Below are 13063 nucleotides of genomic sequence, written 5' to 3'. Positions count from 1 at the left end.
GTAAATGGAGCTGAAAGACAACATTACTCATTATTCAGTGAAAGCGAATATATTTTCAGATTATAAAGTGACAAAATGTGTTCACCCGTGCAGCCACTTGTGATCAGAATTTCTCAACTTTTCTAAGCCTAACATTTCTTCTAGGTTCTGCCCTGACATCTGCAGCAGAGGTGGAGACAGTCTGTGCAATGTTTGGCCCTTGTGTCTCTGATGACTTCAGCGTGAGTCCTCTGGCGAGCCAAGCCTTGAGGGCCCCGACGTGTTTTTGCTGTCCTCCTGTGGCCAGCTGCTCCCCCTGTGGTGACAGAGGACAAGATTCAGGGGGTCACAGGCAAAGGGGACATGGAGGAAGTGGACAGACTCTGAAATTCCTGTCTGTGTGACTGAGGGGTGTCCAGATACCGCTCCTCCTCCCTTTGAGCGCCTAAGGGCCCCGGCCTGACTCGTTGAGGGAAAGGAGCATGTGGAGGGGTGTCGAGGTGCCCCGTTTCCCCCTCAGGTTGCAGTTGCAGGAACTCGCCTATGGCTATTGCGATGGAGTTCAAGTCTGCACATATATCTGCATTCTGCTGGTCCATGGTCTCCATGGCATCCACCATCCTACCCATGGAAACCTCCATGTGTGTACATGTGGGCACCACTTCTTCAGAAAGCAGGCAGATGGACTCCTCCAACTCACGTGCTCCTCTGTTGAGGGCTTCCAAAAGATCTGCATGATGTTCCCCCGCCTTCTGCTGACTCTCCACGATGAGTCAGATGGCCGAATCTGGAGGCTCATCATCGGACCTCACAGATGTCTCTTCCCCAGAAGTCCTCTAAGTGGCGGCGGAGCTACAGATGGAATCATGGTCATGAACTCCTGAGGGTATGAGTCTGATGGAGATGTACGGGTGTGTGTGAGGGTTAATGGTGTTGTCCCTTGAGATCCCTGTGGATGTGTGATAGGTTTGTGAGTGTGTGAATTGAGAGTGATGAGGTGGTTGACTTACTTTCATCCTCTTCCTGAACTGAATGGCTGTCTTCCTCTGTACTCTAGTGGCGCCGACCGCCGCTTCCACCGCCTTCCAGGCCAGATTAGTGACTCTGTTGGACCTCCCGCAGCTAGGGTGAGGGTACAGGAAATTACAGTGGCTGTCCACTGCATCCAGAAGGCGCTCCAGAAGGCTGCTGTCGCCTTTGCTTTCAGGCCCTCTGTCGCCTTGAGCAGTCCTGGTCTGTAGACATGAAATAGGCTGTGCTCTGCTGTGTTTTAAATATGGAGCCCGGAGCAAAGAAGCACTGATGTCATGGTGTGGTGGGCAAATCCGATCCCGTCCTCCAGTGATCCGGCATGTTTCCCGTAAATGCATTATTACTGAGGCAGGACACGTGGGAAGGGGACAATATGGCGTGAAAATCCACCATTGCTGGTGGCGGGTAAAACATCACTTTTCACGCCCACTACTGCATTTAGTGCAAATCTGGGACGATTCCACCCTGTATGTCAGACCTCCAAGACACCATGTTACTGTTTGAATACTTTTAAAGCAAATATAAACACCAATATTTAACTAAGACATCTGTATAAAAGCAAGGTACAGCTAGAGACTAAGACTGGAAACACCTTTATAGCTGAGATCAGTAAGAACAGCTAAGTGGATATGTGAATAAGTATATTCTGTACTACACAGACTTTACAGTTTCAGTAGAATTCCTTCACCGTACTATGACTGCTGGAGTAGCTCCATCTCCTAATAGCTTTTTCTCAGTGAAGAGAATGAGAGCAAAAGGGAACAGCACCAACATTGGCTATAGAATTAAATCCGGGTATTTGCAACAGATCAGGAGAAGCAAAGTGCTTATGCCCAGGACTGTGATTTTTGTTTGTTTTTAAATTATTGAAATTATGATGCAGTTCATCAGAGGACCAACATTCAGTGTCACAGAGTGAGGGAATACCATATGGATAAACCAGCATGCAGTGTCACAGTAGTTTGATTTTTTGCCACAATCCCTGACACTTCTTCAAAGTACAGTACCTTCCTGTGTATTGAGGGTGAGAACATCACCATGTTGACTGCAAAATAAAGTACACTGTTTGGATTTGGTGAACAGAGGGGGAAGGGAATCGGCAAAGGGAAAAATAAAAATAAAGTAACATATCTTATAAACAAGAAAACTAAAAATAATTAAGTGCCTAGAATCCATGGGCCACTGATCCCAGCAGTGCCAAGGTCATGCCCACTGGGAATGACCTTGGCACTGTGCCATGGGGGCACAGTGAGGGCCTCTTCCACACCAGGAAGGTCAGGATTTCAAGGAGAGTGGTGATATCATGTCTCCCACTCCACCTGGTAAACAACTTCATGGTTTCCAGAGCAACCTTGGCAAGGGGCCAATTTTGAAAAATGGAAAATTTTAAAAATAATACTCATCTTTGCAAATCTAGTCTTTGATCCTGTTCTGGAAATCCATTTCCACCTGTTTGTGAGGTAAGCCTGACCAACTGATCATATTCCAGGCCTCACTGCAGGTGTTGGGTGCAGAAACCCCAACATTCAGAGTCCATGTCCCTAACTTCAATCTCCAGTAAGACAGCCAGAGTGAAAACTCCAAGGGAAGCTGAGACCTGGCCTGACAGCCATAGACAGCCCACTTTACGATCTCCCTCTAAACATTGGGACTATGCTGAAATGGCCACAGGCTTTTGGGACTTTAGTTTTAATGTTTAGTGTTTTCATATACACAAACTTACAAAACCCAGAGCACTTGACAAACAGGTTCAAAAAAGCTGATAATTCAAATCAATGGGAACTAATCCAGTGGCTGGAAAATCACCCTGCACTTGTAGTGAACCGACAGGAATCCCTCCAAACATCAATCTAAACAATTCATTTTTATTACAAATGGCAGTTTCTTAAAAATTGGGCAGGGACTAAATTTTAAAAATTGGATTGGAATGTCTTCCATTTGCTCTTGGAATTGGGCTAAAAGCAGTGAGCAGTAACATGTAAGAGGGAAAGGGTGGAATCGTCCCAGATTTGGATTGGTGTGGCAGCAGGCAGGAAAAAGGATGTTTTAGCTGCTGGCCGCAATGGTGGGTTTTCGTGCTTTAACATCCCATTCCTACGTCATTAATTATGGATTCCCGGGAAACTCGCAGGGTCACTGGTGGGGCGGCCTCTGATTTGCCCACCCAGCCGTCACCTGAGGCCTTCAGTAAAGCAGGTGCCATATTTAAAGGCTACCCCTGTAAAGAGCTAGCGCTCTTCAAGGGATAGGAAGCTGTTGGGATATGAGAGGGGAGACATACTGCCCCCAGATCTAGCAACATCTCCCTGAAGCGCCTACTGGATGCAGTGGAGTCCTGCCATGATGTTCTCAACCCCCACTCTGGTTGAAGACTAGCAAGCAAGGTCACCAATCCAGCATGGGAGGCGGTGGCAGCGCCAGTGCCCTGAAAAAGAGGACAACTATCCAGCACAGGAAGAGGATAAACGGTCTCATCAGTCCTGCCAGGGTAAGTCACTCTCCTCATCACTCTCAACTCACACTCACAAAACCATCACACATCCATAGGGATCTCACACCTCAAGGGACAACACCACTAACTCTCTCACACACCCTCACATCTCCATCAGGCTCATACCCTTGCAGCTCACCTCCTGTCCATGGCTCCACTCACCACACAAACATTCCACGCAGTGACATGTGTTCTGCTCACACTTTCTCCACCTGTTTTCATGCAGGAGAAGCTGGCAGCTGGCTCACAACAGCAGGGAGAGGTCCCAGATTGGGGGTGGAGTGGCCCACATTAGGCCCTTCACTCACTTCGAGGAGTGTGCCATTGCACTGAGTGGTGAGGACATGGACTGTGCCTGCGGCAACAGTGATGTTGGCAGCGAACACCCGCATGAGGATCCTGCACCACATCATCCCACTCACAACGCAACTATGAGTGCTCTCTTTCCTGCTTTGACTCTGCTGCCACGCACTGATTATCTCTACTTTGGTTCACAGGGAGCTCTGCCAAGTGACTGACACCCTCAGCCAGCCAGTCCCTCAGCTCCACCCAGGTCCTCACCTCCAGACAAGAGGGCACTTCTTCCATTGAAGAGCTGGAAATAAGCAGCCTGGAAGACCCATCACACCGCTTACCCACACCCTGCACCAGCGCAGAGACACACACCTCGGTGGGACCTAGATCCAGAGCTGGGGTTCACAATCTGGTGGTCACCTCACGGACATGTGTCCACAGTAGGAGGAAGCAGGTTCAGCCAAGCTCCCCAGCACTTGGAGGACTGCTGGTGAAGAGGCATCTGTGAGACCTGAGTCAGATGACGAACCTCTCGATTTCGCCTTCAAACTTATCATGGGGAGTCAGCAGAAGGCGGGGAACATCATGCAGAGCTGTTGGAAGACCTCTAACAGAGTGGCATGAGAGTCAGAGGAGTGCGTCTACTTTCTCTCTGATGAAGTAGTGCCCATGCCTGCGCGCATGAATGGCTCCATGGGAAGGATGGCAGACGCTGTGAAGACACTGGCCCCATCAGAACGGGGAAATGCGTGCAGATCTGCACTCCATCATGGTAACCATGGGTAAGTTCCTTCATTGGCAACATGAGAGGGAAATGGGGCATCTTGATATCTCTCCAGGTGCTCCTTCCCCTCAAGGAGTCAGGCAGGGGCCCTCAGGCACCCAAAGGGAGGAGGAGCAGCAACTAGACACCGCAGGTCATCCACACAGGAATTTCAGAGGCTGTTCTCTCCCTCCGAGTCCCCTTTGCCTATGACCTCCTCAACCTCCTCCCCTGTCACCAAACTGGAGGGCAGTCAAAGTAAGCTGGGGCCCTCAAGACCTCGGCTCTCCAGAGGATCCACACCGAAGTTATCAGAGACAACATCGCGCAGGCTGTCTCCACCCCTACTGCGGATGTCAGGGCAGCACCTAGAAGAAGAGGCTGCAAGGGTGAGCATGTTTTGTCACTTTATAATCTGAAAATATACTCAATTCCACTGAATAATGTGTAGTGTTGTCTATAGCTTCACTTACAGGCTTTGTGAGTCCTCCCACTGCATCCTCCCCCCCCCCCCCCCCCACACCCCCCAATTCTGTTAGCAGTTCAGCTTCACGCAGCTGGCCCACAAGTGAGTCTGGAGGGAGAAGTGTGTATGTGGCAGGGCCTTTCAGAGACTCAGGCAAGCACGTTCACATGCACACAGAGTCTTCCTCCATCATACTCATCTCAATGTCCTGAGCATTTCAGTGCTGCCTGTTGGGGTTCTCTTTCAGATGTCCATCTGAGCCAAGCTGCATCTCCACCCACCCACTGATCACACTCCCAAGCAGCACCTGTGCCTGACCAACACAAAGATCCTTTCACTTGCGATTTTAGAAGCATGGTGGTTGTTAAGTATGTTTTCAGCTCCTCCACCCATTTTGTTCCCCCAGTCACACATGGCCTTTCTCCCATCACTGTTGAGCCCCCCGGCATCACCTTCCACCTCCCCACCATCACCTACCAAACACAACACTTTTTTTCCCTGAGTTGTCCAGATTCCCTATCTTCCCAAGAATCCCCCATCCACACTGACTTCCCCAACCTCCTCCTTCCCACCTCGAAGGTCCATGTCTGTCTCTGAGTCCCCACCAATCATCCTCACAGTCCCTTCTACCACTACCATCGCACCCTCACCCTCCCCCTCCCACCCTACCGGCTCACTCTGCAATCTCTCATTCTCTCCATTCCCTCCCACTACGCCCACCCTCATTTCACTCCCCAGGATGCAGTCATCGACTCCACAGACCCCTCCCTTACACCTTCACCTGAACACTTTCCTTCCCCTGAACCCCTTCCCCCCTCCGAAACCCTTCCTTCACCCCGCTCTGAACTCCTTCCTCCCGCAGATTCCTTCCCACCTCTGACCTCCTTCCCCTCTCCTAACTCCTTCCCTTACACCTTCCTCCCCGTTTATACCTACCTCCTCAGTTGAATGTAATGCATTCTTCCCCATTCCACCTTCCTCCCCCCTGTACTCCCTACCCCTCCTTCCAACCTCACACCCCCCCGACACCATCATTCCCCCCCTCCCCACCTTAATCCCCTTCACCCCTGGTACACCTTCCTCTCCCAGTCAAACCTAGACTTCCTCTCCCACATCTCACCCACCTGGTACACCTTCCTCTCCCACTCACAGCTGGACCTTCTAATGCCCCCATCGATGATCATCTGTGTCAGACAATGGCCAAAACACTGAAGTCCTAAAGCAGACCCCAGACATCAACAGTCACATTCCACTTTCCATGAGCTGCTTTGCAGTGGAGCCTTGGCCATGAGGATCCACCCAGCATGTGATGCACGTGTTCCTCTGGGGTCCAGCATCTTCTGCTCGTCAATGTCCATGATGTGAGCAAGGCCCTAACAGTAAGTCCTGACTTCTACACGTCACACTCATCAAGACGTATTCTGGGCCAGGGTGTTTTCTCGCTGACATGGGCAGTAAATTGGACACAGGGAGATGATTCTGGTGAGCAGGGCTTATAATGCTGTGCAGGTGTATTAAAATGCCTCTCCTGATACCTGGCGGTAAGAAACACAGCCTGCCATTGACGGGCAGAGTGATGATTGCAAACTGGTTTCACAACAGCATGAAACTGATTTTTGGCTTTCCTGCCATGCTGTCCACTCACACCCGCCATGATGCTGGACTCCAATGGGGATGGAAAATTCCAGCCGCAGTTTCTAACAATCACCTTGGTTGATGTCACAAGAATTCCTTCATTATGAGGACTTCCTTCAGACTCTTAAAATAATAATTATATTGGAGTTAATAGATACTTAGAGAAATGTAACTTTTATTTTGGTAATTTATCATTGATAGAAACATCTCAAAATGTCACCTTCTGCTGGTCATTGAGTTTGGATAAGTCTGTTTCCAGAATGTTCCTGCTTGTACACAACAGGCCTGGATTTCCTCAAGTTATCAGCCACTTCCTCTGTGGCTGCCCATATATTACAGGAATAGGAGAGAGAGCTCACAAAGTATTGTGTGTGTGTGTGTGTGTGTGTGTGTGTGTGTGTGGAGAGGTGGGGTGGGAGAGGTGGGGGAGGGTGGTGGTGGGGTTGGTGGTGTTGGGCTGGTGCTTTTAATGTGGAATGAATCGCAAACATGTGGAGAACTGGTTTTTAAAAGCCAGGCCAAAGAGGCAACTTCTAAGGAGCATCTTTTAATGAAGAGAGAGAGGGAGGGAGGGAATTCCAGACTCTGGGGCCCAGGCAGCTGAAGGCATGGCCACCAAGGGGCAGTGATGTAAATTGTGAATGTGCAAGAGGCCAGAATTAGATGAGCACAGATACCTCAGAGGATTGCAGGCTGGAAGAGATTACAGATATAGGAGAGGGCAATGCTATGGGTGCAATTGAAACAAAGAGAAAAATTCTAAAATTGAGGCATTGCTGGACTGGAAGCCAATGTGCAGTTGAGGTCAGTGTGCATAAGGATGATGGTTAAATGGAACTTGATGCAAGTTAGGATAGAGTTCTGGGTGAGTTCAATTTCATGAAGAGTATGGGATTCCAGCCAGGAGAGCATGGTCTTGTCTACAGGCATGGATGAAGATTTCAGCAACACATGAGCTGAGGCAGGGGTGGAGCCAGGTGATGTGACAGAGGCTACAGAGGTCTTGGTGATGGAGCAAATATGTGATCAAAAGCTCAGCTCAGGGTCAAATAAGGCGTCAAGATAGTGAACCATCTAGTTCAGCCTCAGACAATTGTCAGGGAGAGGGATGGAGTTGGTGGCTAGGAAGCAAAATTCCTGCTGGGTATTGAAGACAATGCCTTTGGTCCCTAATATTTAGTTGGAGGAAACCACTGCGCACCCAGTACTAGATGTAGCATAAGCAGCCTTTCAAATCAGAGACAATGGCCGGAATTTTCCAGCTACCACCCCACCTCACCCCCCACCCTCCACTCCATGGCGGGTTTCCCTGTGGTGGGCTGGCAAGCTATTGAAATCTCCATTCATATTGGTGGGACCAGAAGATCCTGTTGGCATGAGGGGCTGGAAAATTCCAGCCATTGTTGGGGTCGAGAGAGGTGGTGGTGAGGTAGAGCTGGCAGTCGTTAGCATACTCTTGGAATCTGACTTGATTTTGGATGATATTGCTTAGTAATAGCTTTTATTTTCTTTCACCTTGTTGCAACTAAAGTGCTTTTTTTTTCAGCAGAGCTAAAGAGTTATCTCAAGGACCTCCAGGAGGCCAATGATAGTGCTGTCAATGAACTCACCAAGGCTGATGAGGAAATCTCCCAACTAAGAGGCGAAATAGCTAAACTAAGATCTAAATATGCGGAAGAACTGCAGGATGCCAAGAAAGAGAATGACTACCTCAAAGATAAGGTGTTCAATTTTAAGAATTACTGAGATTAACCAGATAGCATTTTAGAATACTGTCATTGCTAAAACAGCAACTGTAGGAAAGCCATATCAAATTTGGATATGATTTTTACACTGTTGAACGGCCTTACATGTGTCACCAACAAATCTTGAATATGATTAATGGCTAATTAGTTGAACAACTAGGGGAATCGCTACAACTCATGGAATTGTACCCGAGTAAAGGAGTTAATGGGGTGAAATTCATCTTGCATGGTGGGACAAGTCGAACAATAAAGTACATCACCAGTCCTTCTTACACTTCAACCAATTTGTCTTTCCAGGTGCTAGAAAACAAAATGTAGTGGATGGTAAAATGGGCTCCCAATGCCCAATTACCTATTTTGCGTCACTACATATTTGGCACTATCACCTGAGAGGAACTTCACACTCCAATTCTTTGGAGCAGTGTAGGGGAGTCTATATAGGAAATTGTATGATTTTAAAACTTAAAATATAATGGTGTGCCTGGCTACTTCCAACTCAACTTGTCCTGTTCCCCTGTCCTTTTCCAGTAAAGCCCTGGAAATGTCCTTTCTGTAGGTGCTTATCCAACTGCCCTCTGAACTCCATTATTGAATTTGGCTCCCACTCTCAGGTGGTGCATTCCAGATCCTAACCATTCACTGCATAAAAATGTTTTTCTTCGTGCCACCATTGGTTCTTTTGCCAACCATGGTGCCCTCTGGTCCTTGACTCTCCCATCAGTGGGAGCAATTTCTCCCTAACTATTCTGTCTGGATTCCTCATGATTTTGAATACCGCTGTCAAATCTCCTCTCAATCTTCTCTTCCCAAGGAGAACAACTCCAGCTTCTCCAATCTATCCATGCAGCTGAAGTCCATCACTCCTGGAACCATTATTCTAAATCTTTTCTGTATCTCATCACAAATTGTGATGCCCAGAATTAGACACAATACTCTAGTTGAGGTGGAACCAATGTTTTATAAAGATACAAACAAACCTATTGGGCCCCTTCCCTCCATTCAAAGAACCCAGTAGTCTGCAGGAGAGGCTGGGCAACAGTCGAAAGGTAGGAACCATTAGGAAACTAGGCCCCATGAGTGTTTGTACGCAAGAGGTGGGGAAGGGACTGTCAGCATTAGTTCCAGCAGGTGCATAGGGCAAAAGACAGAAAATCTAGCTCAGGAATTCAGCAGATAAGTTTTGCAAACTTTTTCACCAGTGTCCCGTGCAAGGAAATTCTAGCCTAAGGTTTTTACTATCGTAAACAAATATAAAAAAATAATTTACAACATGATTAAACTTGCATGTAAGGGATAATTTTCTAACTTTTCACTCCCTGGGAGCACATATCATAGTTCTTTTCTTGCCTTTGCTGAAACTGTACAAATGTAACACATTCCTTGTGGGTCTGGCAGACTTGGTGCCTTTAAAGTGCAGAACAAAAGATTGAATAAATAATAGAATCAAAATTAGTTATGGTGTTTGAAAACCACAGGTGATTTCCCATACATCAGCTATCCAGCATGTGTTATTTTCCCATTATATGCAAATATACTTTATTATAATTAGACATCAAAAGAAAATCAGGCTTGTTGGAAACATTAAATTAAAATATAAAATGCTAGTTGTGTCAGAGAAAAATAAGCTAAATTGAACTTATCTCAAACAATCTGCTGTTCTCCGATGCTGATGATCTGCAATGCACTTCCAGCATTTTCTGCTTTTTTCTTTTATTTCAATTAAATATAAAGCATTGTTAAATTAGTACATAGACTCCATCTAGTGGCTATTTCTGTTTCTTTCATTGTATCAAGATATTTAGTCTGAAGTGATTTCCCCTCAATTACATTTCATAGTTTGTGATTTTCAAACCTCTCTTTGGGTACTTTGGAATGTATCATTCCAGGGGACGATCTTTCTTAACCTCTGATGCTATCAGCTGCCCAAAGCAAAACACTATCAGCATTGCAGAAAACATTTTTAGGACTAAACATAAACTGGAATAATATGCTGGTATGTCTGAGGCAAGCGGAAATCTTAAAGATCCCAATCAGAAAACCTACACAGTATTATACATAACATGAATAACATCAGTTTGTGCTTCGTTAGTTCAGCTACCAGTATGCCAATATGTGGTTTATCAAAATGGTCCTCTGATTTACTCTGGTTCCAACACTCTCAGATTAACAGATTGCATTGTGATCCATCCCGACATTCTTTGGAAGACAACACTTTTGGCTTACTGGATGAAATTCAACAATTACGGAATGAGTCCCGAAAACTCAGAGAAGCTAACCACAGACTTGATGAAGAAAACCGTCAACTGAAAGATGTACTGTGGGATTTCAAGCAACAGCGCGAGTGGCTCTCAAAGAAAAGCTTCAAGAAAAAGAATGTAGTAGTTACCAAAAGGGGTATGATTTTAAAACTCAGCAGTCTCAGAACCTCACAGTAATCTTGACATAGTCAATAAAAATGGTCAACAACCTGGTATATAACAGGACTGGGAATATTAATTGCTACTTGTATAAGAAAAACTCAGATTTCATAGAAATGACTTGTATTTATGAAGCACCTTTCATGACTCAAGAATGTTCCAAAGCACTTTATAGCCATTGAAGTGTCTTTTGAAATGGAGTCACTGTTGTAATATAGGAAATGTGGTAGCTGATTTGCACACAGCAAGCTCCCACAAATAGCAATATGATAATGACCAGACCAACTGTTTTTTCAGTGATGTTTGTTGAAGGATTAATATTGGCCATGATACTAGGAAGAATTCCCTGCTCTTCTTTGAACTAGTGCCATGCGATCCTTTATGTCCACTTGAGAGAGAAGATGTGGCCCCCAAAAGACAGCAGCTCCGACAATGCAGCACTCACTCAGTGCTACATTGATGTATTAACCTGGATTCTGTGCTTAAGTCTTAGAGTGGGACTCAAACTGACAACCTTCTGAACCTGAGGCAAGCTTTTTACCAGCTAAGCCACAGCCAACACCTTATAGTTATATGGTACCAATGAAATTGCTAAGATGTTGCTTGGTAGGTCTGAACATTGCTGGTTAGTTCTACAATGTCAGATTGATTCACCTCTGAGTCAGAAGGTTGCACATTCAAGTGGTATTAGACTTGAACAGTTTAGCCTGACATTTCTGAACTGTTAGAGTGCTGCACCATTACAGGTAGTATCTTTCGGATGAGGTGTTAAACCAAGGTCCCTCTGCCTGGCTGTAAGAGATGTCATGGATGTCATTTGCAAATGAATAGAGATCCTGATTTCTGAGCCAATATTCTTTATTCAACCATCACTGCTAAAAGCAATTATTTACTCACGGTTTATGAGATCTTCTGTGCACATATTGATCACTTTATTTGCCCATGCAGGAGCAGTGATGTGATTGGTTCTGAAAAGCATAGGGACATCTGAATGATGTGATAATGCACATATAAGTGAAAGTCATTTCCCTCTTTCTTATACATATTACTGCAAAGCAACAATGGCAATTTCAATGGCAAAGATAGTTTGGCAAGAGTACTGTTAACATCACATGAGCAAGGACAAGATTTAACACAATGTTAATGGTTACTGTTTGCAAATCTCTTAACATCTTCCACTATGATAATCTCATTTTCTTCCTTTAATTGTTCACTTTTTAACCATAATTTGTCCCCCCTTTCCTAAAAGCATAAGTTCAGAGTAGTTCATAACACTCCACAACATTTTAGTATCTTACTCAAATTGAACACTCATCTTATGTGAGCCAGGATACTAAAGATCTCATAGTCAAGCTTGATTCAGTTTTCACCCAATGTCCACACACACAATTATTATCAAGAGCAGGAGGCTTGGTCAGTTTTAAATCCCCTCTCTGGGATTAACTGCTGCCAAGAGTGAGATCAGCTAACTCAGCACATACTTTTGATGTGTATGTAGGGTCTGCTGCTACACTGGGAAGTGTCTTTACCCACTAGATTATCAAAATGATCTTATAGAGCAGAATCGTCCCAGATTTGCACTAAGTGCAGTAGCGGGCGGGAAAAGGAACATTTTACCCGCCGGCCGCAATGGCGGCTTTTCACACTGTAACATCCCAATCCCGCCTCATCAATCGTGTATTCCTGGGAAACACGCTATTTTGATGGTGGGCAGGCTGTCATTTGCCCGCCATGCCAACACCGCGATGCTTCTTCACGCTGAGTGCCATATTTAAAGTGCAGTCTCACGCACACCTCTCAGTGCTTCCAGCCCAGGACTGCTGTACAGAAGACATGGCCTCGAAAGGCAAGAAGACTGCAACCCCCCGATTCAGTGACATATCCCTGGAACACCTTTTGGACGCTGTCAAGGCCTGCGTAATGTCCTCTACCCCCGCTCTGACCACAGGAGGTCCAGCAATCTCACCACTCTGGCTTGGTAAGCGATAGCAGTGGTGGTCAGTTCCAATCTGCACTGAAGAGGTTATCCATCTAACGCAGATAGATGATGAATGATCTCATCCATGCAGCCAGGGTATGGCAACCATCTCATCACTCTAAACTCACACACTCAAGCCCATCACACGTTCACTAGCATCTCACATACTGCCAACTCAAGGGATATCACCACTCACTCTCTCACACGCACCCTCACATCTCCATTTGGACTTATCTCCTCTGGAGACTGCGTCCTCAGCCATC

At 46.2% G+C, this 13063-nt stretch overlaps 1 protein-coding gene across 1 annotated transcript in view; it reads left to right on the top strand.

Annotated features, from left to right (window-relative positions):
• LOC121290453 (centrosome-associated protein 350-like) overlaps nt 1-13063 on the top strand; it is an 84558-nt gene that overhangs the window by 45392 nt on the left and 26103 nt on the right. The window contains exons 4-5 of the mRNA XM_041210890.1: nt 8210-8382; nt 10568-10799. Of these exons, the coding sequence (XP_041066824.1) occupies nt 8210-8382; nt 10568-10799 (405 nt within the window). The remainder of the gene's footprint in view (nt 1-8209; nt 8383-10567; nt 10800-13063) is intronic.

Source organism: Carcharodon carcharias, chromosome 18 (genome assembly GCF_017639515.1).
Source record: "Carcharodon carcharias isolate sCarCar2 chromosome 18, sCarCar2.pri, whole genome shotgun sequence".
NCBI classification, from domain to species: Eukaryota; Metazoa; Chordata; class Chondrichthyes; order Lamniformes; family Lamnidae; genus Carcharodon; species Carcharodon carcharias.
The sequence above is the reverse complement of the archived record's forward strand: the minus strand, read 5'-3'. Positions and strand labels throughout refer to the sequence as shown.